General features: G+C 36.3%; 1 protein-coding gene across 2 annotated transcripts in view; it reads right to left on the reverse strand.

The window, feature by feature from the left end:
* The window catches only part of LOC149806211 (transducin beta-like protein 3), a 79584-nt gene that overhangs the window by 20441 nt on the left and 34299 nt on the right, over nt 1–24844 (reverse strand). For both annotated transcript variants that reach the window (XM_089951153.1, XM_089951152.1), the window contains exons 8-14: nt 24252–24327; nt 22336–22432; nt 16834–17045; nt 13488–13688; nt 12744–12850; nt 6903–7104; nt 4965–5054 (exon numbers count right to left, since the gene is read on the reverse strand). In XM_089951153.1, the coding sequence (XP_089807279.1) occupies nt 4965–5054; nt 6903–7104; nt 12744–12850; nt 13488–13688; nt 16834–17045; nt 22336–22432; nt 24252–24327 (985 nt within the window). The remainder of the gene's footprint in view (nt 1–4964; nt 5055–6902; nt 7105–12743; nt 12851–13487; nt 13689–16833; nt 17046–22335; nt 22433–24251; nt 24328–24844) is intronic.

Below are 24844 nucleotides of genomic sequence, written 5' to 3' on the forward strand. Positions count from 1 at the left end.
ATCTCCATGAGGTAACTTGGATCTTGTGAGACCAAACAGCAGACCAAGCGTATAACCCATTTCAACTTTCACCAGAAAAAAGAGGCATTTGCAGATGCCACAACTTGCATCTGCACTTTTCAAGTAGTCCTTGAGCTTGCAAACAGGATCTTGCATGGCTACTGTTCTTAACCTATCTAAGGAAGAGTGAGAGTGAATGATGACTTTAATTTCCAAAAGACGGTAACCTATTTTTGGCTACAAAGCCTGATGGTTTCAAGAGGAACACTGAACACTCCGATTTTATCTGAAGATAGTTTGGCTCGATGGAAAGGGCATGCAGCTCTTTCACCCAGCATGTAAAGCTATCAGAAAACATATCTTATATGATAGCAAATTTAGAGAAGTGTGGGCTAAAGGCTTTATTTTTTTCCAAATGAGCCTTGTTAATAACCAGGACAGATTCTGTCTTGGAAACAGAGTATATATAAAAAAATTGGTCAATTGAGATCAAAATTACCAAAATGATCCAATAAATTTTTATCATGCACCAACATCAAATCTACCATGATGCCAGAATGTGTCTGATATCACAGAGTGATAGCCTTTGATGGTAACTGGGGCCAACTATTTCCCTTCGAAGAGCCAGAGAAAAAGTTGGCAAGTTGAGAGACCGAGACACTCAGACGTACGATGTTATTGATGTGGCACCATGTGTTACTATCACTCATAAGCTTTTAGAATGGAGGGCCTTCTTGCTCTCAATATTCTCTCCACAATCAAAGTTTTAGATTGCTTGTCTTGCAAGGCTATCTGGACAAGAACCAAACGTGATGAAGATGGTCCAGGCAGGGATGTAACACCATGACTGTGGTTGCTTGAGAAGATTCGGGTTGGCCAGAATCTTCCTGGGCAGATCTACTAGACTGAGTAGATCGGCAAACTAGGACTTGTCCCATCTGAGAGGGACTATCACAATCATCTTGCATTTCTGACCTCATAACTCTGGATTATTTTTGGTACCAAGACTGGGCCAGGGTAGGCAAATGCTCATAACCCCTCCCAACACACTGGCCGAGCATCCAAGGCCCAGGGTCTGAAACTGGAGAGACAAAGGCAGGCAACTTGTGATTCTACATTGTTGCAAAAACATCCCCAAAGAGCACAGATCCAAGTAAAGACTGATTGATGGAAAGACTATTCTGTATGAAGGATTTGACCTTTCCTGAGAGATCATTTCTGCATTGGACGAGAATAGAAATTGCCATATGTTTCTGGAGAATGTCATCCAGGTATGCTGCAGTCATTCAAGATGAATTCGATCAGAACTGAGTGACGATGCAATCTATAACCTTGGTAAATACACTAATGGCTTATGTTGAGGCCAAAGGGTAGGACTTTGAACTTTTAAACTGTGCCACAGTAAGCAAAACCAAGAAATTACCGTTATGAGGGGTGGAGAGGGATGTAAAAATGTGCATCAGTCATATTGAGACTGACAGCAAACTTGTCCCATTGGATGGATAGACAGATTGATCTTGCCATCTCCAGCTTGAATTTCTGTGGAGAAACGAATTGGTTAAGGGGACCCATGTTGATAATCAACCCCAACTTGCTGTTTGCCTTCCAAATAAGAAACAGTCTTGAATGAAACCCTGGAGATTGTGGTCTCCAAACAATCTCTACTGCCTGTTTTTCAATGAGTGATTATATCTCCTGTGAATGGAATTCTTCTTCTAATCGGGGCCCAGAGTGGGCTAAAGCACTCACCATTCTGGATCACTGCCATCTCACCTCTGTTTGCTTGGGTTTGAGTCTCAGGCTCAGCTAATGTGGGTACATGAGAGAGCTTGCCAGTAGCTTCTCATTGGTCGGGGTTCTTCATGGGGTTTACCAGGGTTGCTCCTTTACCAGTTATACTGGCCTCCATGTATAGCCAATCTTGTGCTGAAAAATGACATTAAACCCTACAGCTTATTATCTATGGTATGTCTGTGAAGAGAGGAGATGATGAAAGGGGAGGGGTAAGATAAATGAAATCCAAAGCCCTCTGAAATGAACCAGATTAGCTAATTGGTCTGAGGGAATAGAGAGATCCAATGAGTCTGAGATTGAAGGAGGCTGCCGTACACAGGTAGGCTGTCCGTAGGCAGTGGAGATGGTAGGTTAATGTCTAGAGCTAAGAGGCTTGAAGGCAAAGAAACTTGGTTTCTTGCTGCCTTTGTATGGTTGCCTCCTAGACTGGTTAGACTGTTGTCTCCTGGCATTGGGCTAGGATCTATACTGAACATCTGACTGAAAAGATCCCATGTTCCTAATCCACTTAACATCCCTACTCAGTGGTAGGGGGATGATTGTTTTGAATCACCTTTGTGGGTTAAGCGAGCGAGTTGGTGGAGCAGTTCCTGAGCTGCCTGCTTCTGAACTTCTTCAATTTTTCCTGCAAAGAGTAACAGTGACCCAAACTGGGTCATCCATAACGCCAGGGTATGATGAGGCTTGAGTGAGAGATACATTAGGTTGTATCAGACTAAAGTTGACTGAAGCAGTCAATGCATTGGCCTTTAAATCTAACATTAAAGACATTGTGACTACATTCAGGACTAGCTTAGACATGACATGGAACACATTTATGTCCACTTTAAAAACTGAGAAGCAGACATGTGACTGGCTGCTAGATTATTTTTTGGGGGCCAAGGGATGGAAGATCAGTGCTGAGGGCATCTGATTGCTGTACCTCTGAGCTGGGAATATTGCTGGTACTTGGCTTTCAGAAAAGAAACCCTTACAGTACCCCAAGTCAGCAAGTCCCCCATACAGGCAGTCATTGATCTTAATATTAGCCTATTGTGGAAGGAGCTACAAGGATGGTGTCTCTTCCTTCTTGTTGAAATCTAAATTTAAATTCTTGAGTTGCAGTAGAAGTCAACTGTGGCCCTGAGGCTACAATCAGTCTGTTCCATGGTCTGATATGAGTATGGCTGATTTGTAACAGTTTTATCACACTCACTGTGTGTCATATTCTGATCTGGTTCTGCTTGCAGCTCTGGTGGCATCGATGACTCAGTTCCATCCTCTTTGAAAATGTCACTAAACTCTACCATGTGGATAAGTAGTGAATATATGGAAGTCCAGCAATACTGGAAAGACTGGCTGGTTTGCCTAGTGTATGGTTGGCCTGGATGCTGGAGGTATAGAAGACAGTCCAGCTATCACTGGTACTGGCTACTCCAAGGCCCTGTCTGGATGGACAGGTTTCTCACTGAAATCGCTATCATACTAAGGGTATGGTACAGCTAAATGGACAGATCTGACACTCAGATCCCCACAAATCCTAGAAGGCTGGACTGTTTTCTCAAGAGGTCCCCCATGCTGGAAGGTCAGTGATGGCTGGATGGCAAGTGATGGCGAGGCTGTATTATGAAGCAGATCCAATGGATCAAGTACAAACCCTATGTGCCTGGACTTACCAGGCCTGAATGCCATGCTCGGACATGCAGGGGACTTATGTCCACTGGGCTGCCTAAAATTTGGGGAATGTCTCCCCAAATGAGTCAGAATTGCAAGCAACAAACTTTTGGTTGTCACTGGATGTACTCTGAGGATGTATACTTTATCTTCCCCGACTTATTCCATCTTTCCTTCCCTTTGAAGCTTTCAGGACTATTGCTTTGGACTTTACATTTCTCCTGAAATGAAACAAGAAGAGAAAACAAAGCACAGAATCAGCAATTCAGCATGTTACTATCTTGCTAATACTGTATCCTCTGTCCACATATTACACAGGATGCATATCCTAAATGATATATGCTTAGTGCATACAACGTAATAGTCATGGCTGACTTCCTTTGCTCTGAACTTTTGCATTTCATGCATTTAGTTGGCATTTCCACTGAAATGACAAGAGGAAACAAAACATAAATTAGTAATTCAGCAAGGTACTAGCTTACTAATATTACACCCATTACTAACAGAGTAATCGAAAATAGTATCGTGTTTTGATGCCTTCTAGATTATGCTTTGAACTTATGCATTTCATGAATTTAGTTGACATTTCTACTGAAATGATCCAAGAAGAAAAAACAAAGCATAAATTAGCAATTCAGCATTTTACCAACTTGCTAAACCATCTCTGTTACTAATGGAGTAAGCGAAAACAGTGTCATGCTAACTCACAAATGACAACATTGGGTCAATGGTAGCAAGGTGTAATGTGGTCTTAAATAAACAAAGTCCATAAAGGTGACAAATTTGGCAGAATGTGTAAAACTAATGTATACAACCTGTAGACGAATGACTGCCAAACACAATCAATCCAAAGTTAAGGTTGGATGGTCTAATCTGGCATTGACTGTCTCGTGTAAAATGTCTGATGTTATCAGTACAGCAGCAAAGCTAGAAAACTACCAAAACCAGGTGAAGGCAAGGGGAGGTAACGGGCAAAAGTTATTGCCCCTGTCTATGAGACAGAAAAGATGATTTTGTCTTTTAGTTGGACTGGATTCATGAGGAAGCAGTCTAATATTCCTAACCTAATGTGATTTGGGAAAGTATCTGAAGGAGAAATGTAGACTGTTCCATTAAAACATACATGGTACCTAGGGAATGCACTTCTTAAAAAAAAATATATGACAGAGTGTACTGATTACTCAAAGACTTCAAATGTTGATACAATATTCTAAATTGTACTGTAAGGGTGACTACTGCACATTGAAAGTGCCTTCCCTGGCTCCCAAGTATACTTTAATGGAACAGCCATAATGACCATTAAGAGATATGGATTGATGATTTAAAAAAAGACAGGCACCAATTGGTAAAGGAAAAAAAAGGTCTTGCAAGTTTGACTGAACAGATCTGTTGTTAGGATATTTCATTACTTATTAGTACTGACATAAAACTAGGAAGAATTGGACATAGCTTAACTAATACAGTAATTACAATATTATGCTTTTATAATGAAGTCAAATATTTATGTTTCCACTCACCTGGTCAACAGGTGAAAACTGGACACACCATATTCCTCTTTTATGCCCTCTCATGACTCCAACAAGTGATAGACCCTTTGCTGTCCAAAGCTGTAACAGTAAATCATTAATAGAGCATTTGTTGTCCAAAGCTGTAACAGTAAAACATTCATAGACCATTTGTTGTCCAAAGCTGTAACAGTAAAAGTGATAGACCATTTGTTGTCCATAGCTGTAACAGTGAAAGTGATAGACCATTTGTTGTCCAAAGCTGTAATTGTAAACGTGATAGACCATTTGTCGTCCAAAGCTCTAACAGTAAAACATTAGACTGTTTGTTGTCCAAAGCTGTAAAAGTAAAAGTGATAGACCATTTGTCATCCAAAGTTGTAACAGTAAAAGTGATAGACCATTTTTTGTCCAAAGCTGTAACAGTTAAAGTGATACACAAGTTGCTGTTCAAAGGTGTAATGGCAAAACAGTAATAGACAATTTGTTGTCCAAAGCTGTAACAGTAAAAGTGATAGACCATTTGTTGTCCAAAGCTGTAACAGTAAAACAGTGATAGACCATTTTTTGTTCAAAGCTGTAACAGTGATGGACCAGTTGCTGTTCAAAGGTGTAATGGTAAAACAGTGAAAGACCATTTGTTGTCCAAAGCTGTAACAGTACAAGTGATAAAAATTTGCTGTCCAAAGCTGTAACAGGAAAACAGTGATATACCATTTGTTTTCCACAGCTGTAACAGTAAAACAGTGATAGATCATTGTCTGTATAAAGCTGTAACAGTAACATTTTAGAAGTAAGACACTGTTTTCTATGATTATTTATGAGGGAAATCTTTTAAGATTTAATAATCTCATGAGCAAATTCTTGACAGTATGCTATAATGGACCTAGCAGCAAGTGACTGTAACAACATGGACTGGGCCTGTATGTCTAGGGCTAAAAGCATTACTATAAACCTTATGACACTGACCCCTTGGTCAAATGGGTGAGCAATTTGTTTCTGAATGAATTTTCTATGCTTCAGGAGTCACCCTATGTTTTGAGAGATTCAACAAAAGGGTTATGATATACCACTTGTGACCAAGGTCAAATGCGCAACGGTAAATGTTTTGTGCAAGCAATTGTCTTGGTTTTTTAAAATGATTCATCCCACGTATGGAGATAGTTCATTAAGGGTTTCAGGAAATATATACAAATTAAAAACATTAACCAAAATCTTAACAAAACTGTTGATGGTCTGGACATGGGCATCAGATAAGTGACTGCTATATTTTGCTTGCTTTCTTTACCAAAATTTAGTACAGCAATCTCAAACTGATCATTACAGGTTGAAGATGAAAAAGAAAGCATGCATACTGCATTGTTGACATTCCTCTTTACCATTTTGTGGCACTCTCCTATATTATATTTAGTAATGATAAAGGTAAGAACTGTGCAAGCCATTTCAATATTAAATTGGTCCAATGGTGTGTTCTGGTATTGTCACCATAGGTGTTTTCCAACGAAGTTATTATCAAAGATGGTCTCGTTCATATAAAATATTAGCCAGGTAGAAATCAAGATGGAAACTTTGTGTGCATTTTTTGCTCCAGTGCATAAACAATGGCTGAATAAGGTGGCCTTTGTCTATCATTTTGCTTCTGTCAAAATCATACTGAAGTTTCATACTGATCTGGCCAATACAATGACTTTATATGAGCATTGCTAAGATCACCCAAACAATATGCAACTGTTGAATTTTGAGATTATATGATGAACTGTCCACCCAAGGCACATGTAATGTTATCTGAGCACTTCCACTCATTTATGTTCATTATCAATGATAGGAAAGATGTTACATTTTACATTTTATAATATGAAAAATGCATGTAAATGTCAAGAAACATCTTAGTAAAACTACTGAAAACACCATATATAAAATCCTATAAAGCCAATGCACAGTTCTGCAAACCTTGGTTGTCTTGTCCTGCGACCCCGTTGCAACAAATTTGTCATTAGGAGACACAGCTACAGAGTTGATGTCTTTGTCATGGGCTTTTTCGGTGTATCTAGCATGCAGCGCCCCAGTGAAGTCTGGGTCAGTGTCATGTGACACATCCCATAGCTTGAGTGTGCAATCCTGACTTCCACTCACAACAAAAGAAGGCTTCACTCTGCAATTCAAAAGTTTAAACTAAAGTCAAGTCCCAAGGTTCATTAATCTCAGTATCCCTTTAATAATAATAATAATAATAATAATAATAATAATAATAATGAGGACTTTGTATAGCACCTAATCTTTAGAAGCTCATAGCGCTTTACAACATTAGACAACACCTATAAGATAAAAAACATGTATAATGATATGATTACAAAAACAAACACCTTGAAATTAGAAAACATTAAAAAAACATGCTGAGAATATTTAAGGTGGGAAACATTAGGTCTTTAACTTTGTTCTTGCAGTCGAAATAAGTGAGTTTTGAGAGCACTCTTGAATGGGATCACTGTGTCTTTGTGTCTAAGTTCAGTGGGCAATTCATTCCACATTGCTGGGCCCTGGTATGCAAATGAATGCTTTCCATATGACTTTGTTTTCATAGTAGGAATAATGAGTATACGATTGTCAGAAGAGGAGCGTAAGTATCTTGATGGTGTGTACACGAGTGAGGTTGGATAGGTATGTTGGACTAGAGTCCGACAGTGAAACGTAGCACAGAGAACAAATTTTGTGTTTGATTCTGGATCGAATGGATAGCCAGTGTAGGGTACAGAGCAGCAGGGAGGAGTGCTCTGATCGTGGTACTCTAAGTATGATCCAAGCAGCTGTGTTTTGAACTTTTTGAAGTTTCTGGAGCAGATATTGAGATGAACCAGACAGAATTGAGTTACAATAGTCCAGTCTTGAAAATACTAATGAACACACAAGTGTTTTAGTGGCATCAACTATAAGATTTTTGTGAATTGAGCTGATGCGTCTCAGCTCAAGATATGCAGCCTTGCATATGTTCATGACATGTTGGTGCAATGTGAGAGTACTGTCCAGAGTAACACCTAGGTTTCGTACTGATAGTGTGAATTTAATGTTGGTGTTGCTGATATTTATTGTTTGAGGTAAAGGATGTGAATGAGAAAGTCATTGTGTTATGATCATAATGGCCTCAGTTTTATCATCATTCATGTGCAGCTTGTTACATGTCATCCATGATTTCACATCAGAAATGCACCTCTCTACACCTTGGATGGTAGCATCAACTTCAGTTGGGTGGCTAGATTTGTATATTTGCGTGTCATCAGCATACAATTGGTGAGACACTGGATGATGATCTATGACACTTGAGAGTGGCTGAGTGAATAGAATGAAGATAACAGGTCCAAGAACAGACCCCTGTGGAACACCACAACATAGATCAAATGGGCTGGAGTGTATTCCATTTGCAGACGCAATTTGTGTCCTGTTGACCAAGTAGGACTTGAACTACAGTAAGGCTGTATCATGAATGGCAAATACATGCTGGAGACGGTGAAGTAATATATCATGGTCTATTGTGTCAAATGCTGCAGGCAAATAAAGGAGGGTGAGGACTGTAATCTTTCCGCTATCCAAAGCATAGAGAATGTCATTAACTACTTTTAGAAGAGTAGTTTCAGTACTGTGGCAAGGGTGATATGCAGATTGTACATTGCTTAAAAAGACTGTCTGAATTCAGATGAGATACAAGCTGGGATAGAACAACCTTTTCTAAGATTTTTGATATAAATGGGAGATTAGAAACTGGGCAGTAGTTCTTTTAATCGTTATGGTCTAGTGTTGGTTTCTTCAGCAGAGGCTTTACAATGGCAGTTTTGAAAAATGATGGGAATTCCCCTGATGAGAGAGAGGTATTAATAACATCAGTTAGTGAAGGCAATACTGGATCTAAGCACTCAAGCAGCAGTTATGTTGGATCAAGTTCACATGACTTTGGTGCACTCTTCATCTGGATTGTACATACAAAATCCACTGAGACAGGTTCAAATGCTGCGAATGGTTGCCACTCAAATTCTGTATCACAACTGTATGGTGACGACGAGCCAATTGAAACTGTGGTGTCAAGCTTATCTCTAATGGTTTGTACTTTGTCATGGAAGAAATTTGCAAACATGTCCAGAAGGTCGACTGGAGAGAAGGTAGTTGAAGTGGTGTACATTTGTTCCTTGACATTAGCTTGTTAGTAATCTCGAAAAGCTCTTTGCAGCTGGAACTTTCCATGATCTTAGTAGCGTAGTGGGCTGATTTCACTGAATGGACTATATTTGTGACATTCTTCTTAGCGGCTTCATAGATTTGCTTATGAATAGTGAGTCTGGTGGAAAGCCAAAGTATCTTAGTTTTACAGCGGTCTCTTTTTGCAGTGCGAAGCTGGTCCCTAACACTGCTATACCATGGAAAACACTTTTGAATTGATACTCTGCACTTGGTAGCTGGGGCATGTTTGTTGAGCAATGAACGCAGGCAGTTATCGAGTTGTTCTGCTGTAGGAGGTAAGCAAGTTGTTAGGTTTGCTTGGATGTCATGCATTAGTTTGGTTCTATTTATCAAATGGAGGTTTCTCTTAGTAGCAGATAAAGGTGGAGGGTTAGTGATTGCTACGTCAAGATGGCATATAGTGTAGAAGTGACCTGATGCAAGTTCATGGGATACAAGGGAGGACCGTAGAATGTTATCATCAGGTCTATGAAGAATCCAGTCTAAAATGTGACCATGTTTATGGGTGGGTTGGTTAACTGACTGTTTGAAGTTGAAAACACTAATGGAATCTAGGAGTTTTGATGTGTCTGGGTTTCTAGGACAGTCAAAGTGAAAGTTGAAATCTCCAAGAATAATCAGTTAGCAACCTATCGAATTTCCATACTCCAGGAGATTCGGAAACTGCTCCAAAAAGAGAGAGTCAGTCAGCTTGTTTTTTCTACTAGGAGGACGGTGGTATAGGCAGAAAAAATGGACTGACCTTTGCTCCAGTGTGAGTGTGGTTTGGACTCATATATGCAAATATTGTTTAGAGATGTAATGAAATCAATCACTGGTTACATGATGCATATATTGTTTTGATATGTAATGAAATCAACCATCGGTTACATGATGCAAATATTGTTTTGAGATGTAATGAAATCAATCATTGGTTTCATGATGCAAATATTGTTTTGAGATGTAATGAAATCAATCATTGGTTACATGATGCAAATATTGTTTTGAGATGTAATGAAATCAATCATTGGTTACATGATGCATATATTGTTTTGATATGTAATGAAATCAACCATTGGTTACATGATGCAAATATTGTTTTGAGATGTAATGAAATCCATCATTGGTTACATGATGCAAATATTGTTTTGAGATGTAATGAAATCAACCATTGGTTAAATGATGTAAGTATTGTTTTGAGATGTAATGAAATCAACCATTGGTTATATGATGTAAGTATTGTTTTGAGATGTAATGAAATCAATCATTGGTTACATGATGCAACTACTGTTTTGAGATGTAATAAAATCAATAATTGGTTACATGATGTAAACATTGTTTTGAGATGTAATGAAATCAATCATTGGTTACATGATGCAAATAATGTTTTGAGATGTAATGAAATCAATCATTGGTTACATGATGCAAATACTGTTTTAAGATGTAATGAAATCAACCATTGGTTAAGAAAGAGCTGTGAATTTACTGAGAAGACATGTAAAGTAACCAAGCATTATCACCATATTTCAAAGGGCATTAGAGAGGTGCCAAAATGGGGTAAAACAATTATTTTGTGACTTTGACAATGAAGATAAAACCTTGACTCTGATACATAAATTGCCATCAATCTGAGAAGCATGTGTACCATGGTTTATCTCTGTAACTCAGACGGCTCTGAGTCTTTCCAGCAACAAAAAGAACTGAAGAAAATAATTACTTGACATAACTTACCTTCTTAAACTTAAATAACATGACTTACCTTCTTAAACTTCAATGACATGACTTGCCTTCTTAAACTTAAATGACATGACTTACCTTCTTAAACTTAAATGACATGACTTACCTTCTTAAACTTAAATGACATGACTTACCTTCTTAAACTTAAATGACATGACTTACCTTCTTAAACTTAAATGACATGACTTACCTTCTTAAACTTAAATGACATGACTTACCTTCTTAAACTTCAATGACATGACTTGCCTTCTTAAACTTAAATGACATGACTTACCTTCTTAAACTTAAATGACATGACTTACCTTCTTAAACTTAAATGACATGACTTGCCTTCTTAAACTTAAATGACATGACTTGCCTTCTTAAACATAAATGACATGACTTACCGTCTTAAACTTAAATGACATGACTTGCCTTCTTAAACTTAAATGAAGGTCTGCTCTTACTCATTAACTAAATATATCTACAGTCCATTTATCTTCTAAAAAAACAAGCTTCACATCACAGGGGCATTATCTGGTCTTGTTGCACTACAGTTTTTCATACAGTGTGCAATATTTTCAACATTAATACCCCCCCAAATGTAGGGATGGTAGGGCCATTTTGGAAAAGGAGTGAAAAATAGGGAGTTTGACAAAAAGGTTTGAAAGAAGGAAAAGAAGAAAAAACTATGGCTTCTGTAAAGATTAACTTTTATATAAATTATAACCTAAAATGGTGAAATGCAACCTTGCCCTTGAAGATAAGATCTTACAATGCAGTGGAATATGTCTACTAATGCCAATGCTGAAACAGAAAATTTCATCCACTTATCTTAAGTTAGAAAACAGAAGGGCAAATGTGGTTGACACCATGAATATTGACCGGTGACCTTAACCTTGAAGACTGGACACCCAATGTACCACATAACACACCTTTTATGTGATGATATAAAGTCATCTCAAAATTTCATCCCATCATCTCAATTGGTCCTAAAGTTATAAAGTAAAATAGAAAAACTGAACATACCACACATTACTGACCTTGAAGATAACATTCCAAAAGGATTACACAACACATTTGCTAAAGATGTACGTATATGTATACTAAGTTTGCAGCCCTTAATCCCAATCAGCTTTAAAAGTAAAGAGAGGAAAAGAAAGTGTGATGGAAAACAAACAATACTGAGTGATGACTTTGAGACAGAGGACATGACACCCAATAATGTGTTTGACAAGCTTTGTAGTGATTTATGTACAAGTATACCAAACTTTACCTCTCAATCGCAAAATGCTTTAAAATTATACAGTAAATAACATAGTGATGAAAATGTAAAATATTATGCTGTGACCTTGACCCTGAAGACCAGACTCTCACTGTTATACATGGCACACCTTCTAGTGATGCTATAGAAGACCAAATTTCTTATGTTAATCTCAAACAGCTTAAAAACTATTCAGCGGAAGGGAAAGTTTGATGAAAATTTACAATATTAAGCCATGACCGTGACCATGTATATAAGACCCCCAATATTGATATACAACACACTTTCTAGTGATAAGTGTATCAATACATCAAGTTTCAATACCTATTGTCAAACAACTCAGATACAGAGCAAATAAAAATGTCAATTTACATGTAAAATAAAGAACTACGCACATAACCTTGAAGATGCACCCCCACTGTGGTATGCAACACACCTTCTAATGATGATACAAGTATACCATACTTTATCCTTTAATCTTAAATGGCTTGAAAGTTATAGAATGGAAATGATAGGTTTGACATGGATGGCCAGATGGAATGCAGAAAGGTAGGGGACAAAAGCTTACAGCAACGGTCCACTAGTTAAAAATGACCAATACTTACTTGGAGAAGCTGACACTTAACACAGCATGTGTATGACCTTGACCGACAGCCGTGCAGGAAATGTTATTGCTCTCCTCATTAAACTGCCACAGTCTGATTGTGTTATCCTGAAACAAATTCAAGGTATGCAATATATTACCTGTAAAATCCAACCTGTAATATTCAAGGCATGGGGATATATTACCAGCATAATTCAAGGCATGGGGATATATTACCAGTATAATTCAAGGCATGGAGATACATTACCCATAAAAGCTCTTCACCACATCAAAATTTTATCACTACTGAATACTTTGCAATTACAGCATCTAATATTAATTGACAAATATTCAAGAACATTTCACTGAGATAAATGGTACATAATCTACATTTACTGTCAAGTTTCAATTAAGTATATGACCCCATAAAACACTCTAGCTGTTAATAGTATATCATGAAAACTTGCCATTGCAGACTTTTCATTAAAAATTCATTTATTTCCCCAATTATTATCATTATTATTACTGTTATTATTATTATTATTTAAATAACATATCTTTATCAGCTTCTTGATAATAGATTTAAACAGATCAACAAATTTCACCTTCCTTCATCTACTATTAAATTAAAAGGGTTTTTGCAATTTTTAACAATCTTAACTTACAAAGTAATCAATTTAAATAAATATTTAGAACAATAAAAGTCTAACATAATCAGATTCCTTTCCTTATTAGCAATATATTGTATGATGAGTGATGTTATTACCTTGGAACCGGTAACAAAGTGTCTTCCGTTGTTAAAAACACTGATGCTCATTATAATATCTGTATGTCCTGACAGAATTGTACAGTCCCACGTGTCAAGACGGAACACTTTCAGTTTTGGGCTATTTGTAGCTACAGCAACATGACTGTCACTTTTCCCACAGAACTGGGAATCTAGAATCTCATCATTGTAACCTGAAAACTAGAATTAAAAGTTGATATATATGTACATGTACATATGATCCTACCTACAAGGCTGTTCAACCTGAAGCACAAAATGGGATCAATGCTCTGCTATTGAAAATTTTAATAAGCTCAGATAATGCTCGTTCTACAATGAACAGTAAAGATACCTATCTGCTACTATATAGCACTGGCAGATCATGGATTATGCCATTTATTTCACAAATGATTTTAGCATAACACTGTAGACTTTGATCAACTGGTACTCCCCCCAGGCAACTAAATCTGGGTCAATGCCATCAGTCTTAGCTGGTCACACATTAAACACAAATACATGCCATTAACAAAGCAAATTTAATATATTTCTATTTAGATTGGTTTGATTTTGACTTAGTGTTTTAGAGCACAGCATCAAAAGTGGGCTATTTAGTATTGAGGCAATTGGAGTAAAGTAACTTGCACATGAACATAGCATGAAACCTGGGTTGATCTGATGGCACTAGTTTGACATGTGACTGGGACTGATCTGACAGAATAGTTTGATATGTGACCTGGACTGATCTGATGGCACTAGTTTGATATATGACTGGGACTGATCTGACAGAATAGTTTGATATGTGACCTGGACTGATCTGATGGCAGTAGTTTGATATGTGACTGGGACTGATCTGATGGCAGTAGTTTGATACGTGACTGGGACTGATCTGACAGAATAGTTTGATATCTGACCTGGACTGATCTGATGGCACTAGTTTGATATGTGACTGGGACTGATCTGACAGAATAGTTTGATATGTGACCTGGACTGATCCGATGGCACTAGTTTGATATGTGACCTGGACTGATTGGATGGAAGTAGTTTGATACGTGACCTGGACTTTTCTGATGGCACTAGTTTGATATGTGACTGGGACTGATCTGATGACACTGGTTTGATACATGACTGGGACTTATCTGATGGTACTAGATTGCTTTGTAGGGTACAAACGTAAGGACGATCACTTTGTAAGTCTTGACGTATTTGACTTTTTGAAATATTTATAATTTTACATCGTTAAAAGTATAGAAAGTCCCTTATCTCTAAACATTCCGAGGTTGGTATTCATTTTCTTGCACTACTCATAGTTGAATATCTAACCTAATGTATGGTTCATTCAAATTTAATGTATGGCAAAAATGTACTGTGTCACAAACAAAAATGACCAAATTTTCAAAGACTGAATATCACATACTACTCTTATCAAATTACTCTTATCAAAAACATAAAGTAAAGTGCTTGTTCGTGTTCAGTATGACACAGTTAATGGGAGCACGTCAGTTTTGTGCACAGAAAGACTATACAGATGATTTATGGCTGATCTCAAAGTCAAGTCAACTTTTTGTTGACTTTATCACGGCTAGTACAGTCTCAATGAGCTGATTTTCAAAGAGTTTCCAAGGACTTCCAAGTTTTCAAGGAGTACATTTTGGTAATAGAAACTGAAATTTTTCCATAAATTATTTTATCACTGCATAAACAGGTACAAAAGCAGAAGAAAAACATGTAACTAATTAGCACACCAATACAGCAAATGAATGCTAAACCATCATACAAGTACATTTCATTTGATCAACTCAGTTTTAATCTCATTTTGTATATTTAACCATTATTTTCGGAAAATATGAATTAAAAAAAACTAAAATTCTGAATTTAAAATGTCATTTTTTATTAATTTCAATGATTTGTGTTCTCTGAGTTAAATTTAAGAAGTTTGAGGAAAAATTCAATCCATTTTCAATGCAGCCACTTAATTTCAAGAATTTGTTAAAGGTGTATGAACCAATTTAATGTTTTCTTTCACATATCTATTTGTTAGATTAAAATGATATTAGTATATTTTCTCAACTCATTGTTTAATAGAATCATGCAGTTTTATATCTAATCTCTCCCAGAATTCATAGTTCGACAACTCATATAAGTAACAAGTGATGACATATGGATGGTGTCATAATGTAATGATTACATCATTTTGTGTTGTACAAGTAGCTTTGACCTTTACAAAAGTAGACATCCTTAAAGTAACTGATTTACTTAGGATGATTATAATCTGAATTTGATGAAAGTGCACACAAAAGCCAAATTTCTTTTGATCTCTGTGAGCTAAGCACATGATTACTAAAGATACTGTCTTAAGTGTGGACAGCAGTTTCTAGACTAAATTGTATATCCTGGTCAACATACAGTCACTAGTGAAATTAGTATTTTATCATGGTGCAGAAAACAACAAAATATCAGCAATTTCTTTTTCACTAAGTCAACAGCATGGACATTTACTGTATGATTTTTTTTGGTGCTGAACAGTGCACAAATCTATACATGTTGATAACATAATAATAATATGTGTGTCTGATTTGGATTTTTAACGTAACCTTAAAAAAATTCAGTCATACTGCTATGATGTCTACAGTATGGCAGTTTATAGTAATGTCTAGCACTGAGGCATCATGCTGTAGACATGTAACATAATGTCCCACCCAGTCACATTATCCTGACACCAGGCCAACCAGTCCTAACACTAACCTCTTAGTGCTGAGCACCTAGTGAGGCAGATATTAGTACCATTTTTGTAAGTCTTTGGTATGACTCAGCCAGAGTTGGAACCAGCGACCTACCTAACCAAGAGGCCACCAAAGTGTTAATAATAATAATAACAATGTTATTCTGTGCATGATATTTGTACAAAAACCAAACCTGCATACAAAGGTCACCTCTGTAAAGGCCACTCTGCCTTTTCACATGGGTGGCTATTATAGTCAGGTTTGATTGTACAAGCAGTTACCTGTACTAACTAGAAGTATCCAAACAAGTTACCTGTACTAACTAGAAGTATCCAAACAAGTTACCTGTACTAACTAGAAGTATCCAAACAAGTTACATGTACTAACTAGAAGTATCCAAACAAGTTACATGTACTAACTAGAAGTATCCAAACAAGTTACCTGTACTAACTAGAAGTATCCAAACAAGTTACCTGTACTAACTAGAAGTATCCAAACAAGTTAAACTGCACCCACTTCTACTAAAGTTATCCAATTATAGGTTACAGTAAAAAATTAATATTACTCTCTTCAACAGAAAAACTTTAAGCTGATTCAAATATTTAACAACATTATGCAAGACTAACCTGTTTATTCAATGACAGTGTGTGGACATCAAACAATGATACATTATGATCAAAAGTGACCACAATGATAGCATTGAGGGATTTAGAATAGAAAGATTGTGTGATGTTCTGTTCCTGATCTTCCGCCTTTTTTTCCGGTCCTGCTACAGCTACTGTCCCATCCTGACCATAAACACACCTGCTGCTCTTGGAATTCCATACCCTCAACACACCTGTCACACGAAAACTTGCAACATTAAATTTTGAAAAGCCATGAATAATATAGATAACATATCCAAGGTATATATATATATATATATATATATATATATATATATATATATATATATATATATATATATATGGGTCCATATACCAGTTTTATTGAAAGACAATGGGTTCATTGCCAAAATAAATCCTATTCACAAAAATGAAAACAAAATCCAACTGTCACAATTTTCCACCTCAAAGGGTAATCGGCGAACATGAAACAGTCTTCTCTACCCCTTTCCTAAAAACAGACAAACACAATAAAGAAAGAAAAATGGGAAAAATAGTCACTATGATAACCAAAGCAATCCTCTGTTCAATCTCTAACAAGGAATAATGTTCATGTTTAATTTAAATATATATGACATGCAGTTGAATGAGGATGACAAGAAATTTCATTCCACACTAAATTCATCTCTTCAGATGCCTTAATGATTAAAAGCGGTCTTCCTCTGCCTGATCACAAAGTAATATTCATGTAAGACAGGTAATATTCATGTAAAACAGAAAATACTTGCAAAATACACGTAAGACAAGCAATACTCATGTAAGACAAGTAATACACATGTAAGACAGGTAATACCCACATAAGAAGGTAATACTCATATAAGACAGGTAATACTCATGTAAGACAAGTAATATTCATGTAAGACAGGTTATACTCATGTCAGACAGGTAACACTCATGTAAGACAGATAATGCTCACATAAGACAGGTAATACTCATATAAGACAGGTTATACACATGCAATACAGGTAATGCTCATGTAAAACAGGCAAAACTCATGTAAGACAAGTAATAATCATGTAATACTCTTGAAAGACATGTAAGACAAGTAATACTCATGTAAGACAAGTAATATTCATGCAAGAGAATACTTGTGCAAGTCAGATAATACACATGTAAGACAGGTAATAATCATGTAAGACAGGCAATACACATATAAGACAAGCAATACTCAGTTAAGAGTGTGTGTGTGTGTGATTTGGATTTTTAACGTAGCTTTAACAATTTTTCAGTCATATCGCTATGATGTCTGCAATGTGGCAGTTTATAGTAATGTCTAGTACTGGGGCAGCATGCCACAGACATGTAGCATAATGTCCCACCCAGTCACATTATCCTGATACCAGGCCGACCAGTCCTAACACTAACCTCTTAATGCTAAGCGCCAAGCGAGGCAGCTGTATGTACCATTTTTGTAAGTCTTTGGTATGACTCAGCTGGGGATTGAACCCATGACCTCCCACATCTGAGGCAGACGCTCTAACCACTAGGCCACCGGAGCAGTCCTCACTGAAGACAGGTAATACTTGTATAAGACAGGTAATCATGTAAGACAGGTAATACACATGTAAGATATGTCTTAAGGCAACTGTTTGCATTTATATGTGCCATTATTACTGACATGGTGGAATTGTTTGAATATCCTACAAACATCGTATACTTTGGAGCAGTTATTTTGCCAATATTACTGTGGACTGTTGTATTATGATATTCACAATAACGTTACATTATTTAGCACATACTATCTAGAGAGTGATTAGACCAAAAAACCTCGCTTTAGGGTTTACCTTGAAATAAAAAGATCTTGTCCAAGAATAATGAACAATTATGAATCTATTTGATTAACACTGAATAAACCTAATGCTGAATATCACTCAAAGTAAAATAAATGCTAAGACCCATGGATAACTGATCAATACTATTATTATAAAATGGTATAGGGCATTGCATTATTACAATTCCTGCTCAATTAAGTTCATGTGGTCCATGTAAGACAAAATTAGTATCACCTGGCTATGAGAGCTTAACATAACACCTGCTGATATCATTCTCCAAAAATTACATGTTTATTGAGTATCAACCCAAAGTGGCAAATGGCATGGCAAAACCGGCAACGTTATAATTTTGTATTTGTTTATTCATGGGTATTTATGCAAAACTTGACAGTTAAGGGATGTACACTTTGGTTTCTTGATTGGTTTGGTAAGATGTTTTATGGTACATCAACACAAGCAGATTATTTAGTGCCACGACCATTAGAGTAATGTGCCTTACCCAGGACATCCCACGGTAGCCAACTCATGCTGATCCCATTCTTGATTTAATACCCATAATGGGTATACCAAAGTCGAAAGGTAGGCACCTTCTTCTATTTTAAACACAAGTCATTTTGAGAGTTATGTACTACTTATACCAGTCCCTATGGCCAACCATGCCCAATTTATATACTGCTTATGGACAAGCATTCTCAATTTTATATTACTAATGGCCAACTATGCCTAATTTAAATACTACTTATAAACAACCATGCCCAATTTATATACTACTTATAGACAACCATGCCCAATTTATATACTACTTATAGACAACCATGCCCAATTTATATACTACTTATAGACAAACATTCTCAATTTATACTATTAATGGCCATACAAACCCAATTTATATACTACGTATGGCCAACCATGCCCAATTTATATACTACTTATAGACAACCATGCCAAATTTATATACTACTTATGGCCAACCATGCCCAATTTATATACTACTTATAGACAACCATGCCTTATTTATATACTACTTATAGACAACCATGCCCAATTTAAATACTACTTATAGACAACCATGCCCAATTTATATACTACTTATAGACAACCATGCCCAATTTAAATACTACTTATAGACAACCATGCCCAATTTATATACTACTTATAGACAACCATGCCCAATTTAAATACTACTTATGGACAACCATGCCCAATTTATATACTACTTATGGACAAACATTCTCAATTTATATTATTAATGGCCATGCAAACCCAATTTATATACATATGGCCAACCATGCCCAATTTATATACTACTTATAGACAACCATGCCAAATTTATATACTACTTATGGCCAACCATGCCCAATTTATATACTACTTATAGACAACCATGCCTTATTTATATACTACTTATAGGCAACCATGCCTTATTTATATACTACTTGGCCAACCATGCCCAATTTATATACTACTTAAGCACAAATACTCTCAATTTATACTATTAATGGCCAACCATGCCCAATTTATATACTAATGGCCAACCCTGCCCAATACTACTTAAGCACAAGCATTCTCAGTTTATACTATTAATGGCCAACCATGCCCAATTTATATACTACTTATGGCCAACCATGCCCAATTTATATACTACTTATGGACAAACATTCTTAATTTATATATCAATGGCCAACCATGCCCAGTTTATATACTAGTTATAGACAAACACTCTCAATTAATTATACTATTAATGGTCAACCATGCCCAATTTATATACTACTTAAGCACAAGCATTCTCAGTTTATACTATTAATGGCCAAACATGCCCAATTTATATACTACTTATGGGCAAACATTCTCAATTTATACTATTAATGGCCAACCACGCCCAATTTATATACTACTTATGGACAAACATTCTTAATTTATATATTAATGCCCAACCATGCCCAAATTATATACTACTTACGGACAAACTTTCTTAATTTATATATTAATGGCCAACCATGCCCAATTTATATACTACTTATGGCCAAACATTCTGAAGTTTATACTATTAAAGGTGGGGGCCCCAAGTGGTTGAGTGGTCTAAAGCGCTCTCTGTTACGGATCACTGCCATCTCACCCCTGTCTGCGCCAGTTCAAGTCTCAGACTCAGCCAATGTGGGTATGTGAGAAAGCTTGCCAGTAGCTTTTTGTGGGTTGGTGATTCTTTCCGGGGTTTTCCCGGATTCTTCCTCCACCATTAATACTGGCCACCATGTATTGCCTATCATGTGCTGAAAAATGGCGTTAAACCCCACAACAACAACAATACTATTAATGGCCAACTATGCCCAATTTATACACTACTTATGGTCAAGCATTCTCAATTTTATATTATTAATGGCCGACCACACCCAGTTTATATACTACTTATGGCCAAACATTTTCAATTTTATACTACTAATGGATAACCACCCACCAATTTATATAATACTTATGGTCAAGCTCAATTTTATACTAATGGCCAATCCCCCTACTCCAATTTATATACTATTTATGGTCAAGCATTCTCAGTTTTATACTACTAGCAGCCAACCAACCCCAACCCCCTCAAATCATGTACTACTTCTGGTCAAGCATTCTCAATTTTACACAATTAATGTTGTACTTTGCTTTCATATCCAAAGGTAGTGCCATTCAACATTCTTTACATGTATACCAAGTGTGTTTGAAATACTTTCGATCACAAAATATGTGTTAGTTTTCCACTAGTTCATTATTCTGTTTGCAATTCAAAGCATTAAATAAACATCCATGGTCAATGCTGAGATGAAGTCAAAATTCATTTGACAACCAAAATTATTGGCATGAATTTAGGATTCTTGGAAAGAATAGTGGTTCCTCTTACTCCCTGCCTTGAAGCAGAGCAACACACATTTTGAGAAAACATATTCGAGGTATGGGCCTCGGGTGACTGAGTGGTCTCCCTTACAGATCACTCGCACATCTCACCTCTGTTTGGGCATGTTTGAGTCTTGGCTTGACTATAGTGAGAAAGCTTGCCAGTAGCTTATGGTGGGTCAGTGGTTCTTCCTGAGGTCTTCCCAGGTTCTTTCTCTAGAAAATATATTGACCACCATGTACAGTTATCATGTGCTGAAAAATACCATTAAACCCCACAAAACTAATCAGTCAGACTTATGTCTAAATTACAAAGAATTATCATCCGACAAAGACACAAGCCACTGTACTAGCAAATTCTCAAATCTAAAAAGGTTGGTTACAAAACATCTGTAATTTCAAATACTTATAAATGCATATCTTTCTGTTTCCACATTAACATTAAATATTGCTTTAACTGCATATAATCCAAAAGAACTTTATTTTAAACCTGCTGACACATAAGGCACTTCAGGTCTGTATCCCAGTAAATTTACTTGAAAAATCTGTTTAAAATACAATGATGCTAACAAGTTATATTTAGTCTTTAAAATTATATTAAACATGAACTGACTCTGTAACCACCAAGGGTCACCTCATTAATAACTGTATGCAATGACAACATGCTTACCTCATTAATAACTGTATGCAATGACAACATGCTTACCTCATTAATAACTGTATGCAATGACAACATGCTTACCTCATTAATAACTGTATGCAATGACAACATGCTTACCTCATTAATAACTGTATGTGATGACAACATGCTTACCTTTGCTACCAGCAGTTATAAAATGCACAGCATCCTTAGAGACATTCAGATCAGGAAAATCACAACCCTCGGGAAGTAAGACAAGGGACTCGACATTCTGAAATGCACAGTGGAAAAAGTAAAGATTTATGGTCTCACATGAAGCACACAACACTACCATACGACTTCTTTTACCTTGACCATTGACCTCTGGACCCACAGCTCACATGGAATGCAATAAGTCTGCAGATTACAATTAGTCTGGTAACAGCTTCCTGAAACTACTGTATGATAAAGGCACAATGCAACCTCCCATAACAGTCATACTCCCTTAAGGATTCATGCTACTGTGTGATAAAGATAATGCATCCTCCCATAACAGTCATACTATTCTCCCTTAGTTATGTCTGCTTTTGTAAAATCAGTGTTTACTGTGCATTATTATTATTATTATTATTATTATTATTATTATTATTATTATTATTATTATTATGTCATCAATATGACTTTGCTGCTACAAAAGTGTGATGGAACAATGACCTCTGGAAGACACTGGACATGAGATGAAATGATGGTAATTCCTTCTCTTAATAAATAATAAAACAAAAAGCCTGACACAATTTTACAACCAAAAAGTATGACAATTTTACAACCACAATGCCTGTGTTGTGAATGAACATGATAGCCAACAAAAGGCACATGACACATTGTGAAATCAGTGTCAATTAATGACCTTGTGTACATTGGCCCTGCAAGCTTTCTGTGTCACAGCAAAAGGCACATGACACATTGTGAAATCAGTGTCAATTAATGACCTTGTGTACATTGGCCCTGCAAGCTTTCTGTGTCACAGCAAAAGGCACATGACACATTGTGAAATCAGTGTCAATTAATGACCTTGTGTACATTGGCCCTGCAAGCTTTCTGTGTCACAGCAAAAGGCACATGACACATTGTGAAATCAGTGTCAATTAATGACCTTGTGCCCTGCAAGCTTTCTGTGTCACAGCAAAAGAATTTACCAATAACATTCACTTTTCCTGATACAAGGAAGAATATGATCTATACCTGGGAAAATCTTTAAAAAAAATATATACCCATTCAGTATTTATTTCATGGACAGCTGGTGTTAGGACATTGTTCCTTATTCTATACTATGTAATGTTCCATACAAAATTGTTACTGCTTGGACTCTTAACAATGTAAAAATATATTATTTACATGTCAAAATGCTAATACTCTAACACTTTCCAAGCAATCACCCTTTGTTTTTGGCACAGTACAAAGGAAAATTAATAAATGGGTAAATTATTATTTATAACTGGAAAAATATACCCTGGTCTTGACTTGCCACCCCTCAATTAAATTTTGCCTAAATAATGACAATGTGCATCTCATTTTAAATTCTCTTGAAATCTCGTGCTAAGCATGCATCTAAGAAAAAAAGCAAATATGGTTCTTGAATTAAATTGGAAAATTGTGCAGTATATAGAGATTTGTTGCATGAAAGCATGACAGGGAAAACTGTATTACAGGACCAGCAAACCGCAATATATATATATATATATATATATATATATATATATATATATATATATATATATATATATATATATATCGGTATATCTTCCCACTATGATTGAATATATACTGTGGAAGTATGGTCCAAAATTATTTGAAAATGTAACTGTAATTAAAATTTATGTACATGTAGTCTTTGACCCCAGACCCAAGCCCCACCCTAATCCTGAACCCCAGGGGCAGGAACCAAGGATGACATCCCTCTACCAGATGGTTACAAGTAGTAGCGGCAACAAACTTCTGCTGACAGATGTACAGACAAGAGACAAAAGACCATCCCACAATTTCTTGTAGTCTATGATCATTAGAGCTAAAATAGGATAAACTGAACCTAAAAGACAGTATCAATAACTGACCTCAAAAACTGGTATCGTCTTCTTGACTGTCAGTGAAGAAGCTTCCCATACAGCCACTATACCATCTCTCCCTGAACTAAAATACACAAATTGTTATCAACAAGAATTTTCAACAGAATCTGGTGTCTCTTCTTCAACAAGATGTCTTCTTTTTTGGCCCCACTCCAGTTAAGATATAAACTTTTAACAAAAACAGAGAATATTAACACTGAGATCAAAATGACAATGCCATATCCACCTGTATATGGCATTCTTATACAGCCAAGACAAAAACTGCACCAACATAAATATTAAGTAATAATGTTATATGGTACTCATTCCCAAAGAATTCCAAGCAAAAAAAAGCTGTTTTTTTAAATCAGGTCAGACTAGCTTACTTTTTCTGTCAGTATTGGACCACTAATCATTTTACACTCAGGGAACCAGGCTACTAGTGGGTGAATAGAGTACCAAATATTTTTTGATGTACCCATTGACTAATAAATAGGTTCAATTTTGTTCCATTATTAATTTCACAAACTTCAATCTATGTACTACACCTAACAACAGATTGTTTATTTTTATTTTGATATCCTGTATTTAATTTCCTGCTG

This window comes from Sinohyriopsis cumingii, chromosome 2 (genome assembly GCF_028554795.1).
Source record: "Sinohyriopsis cumingii isolate HCF-2022 chromosome 2, ASM2855479v2, whole genome shotgun sequence".
Lineage (NCBI taxonomy): Eukaryota > Metazoa > Mollusca > Bivalvia > Unionida > Unionidae > Sinohyriopsis > Sinohyriopsis cumingii.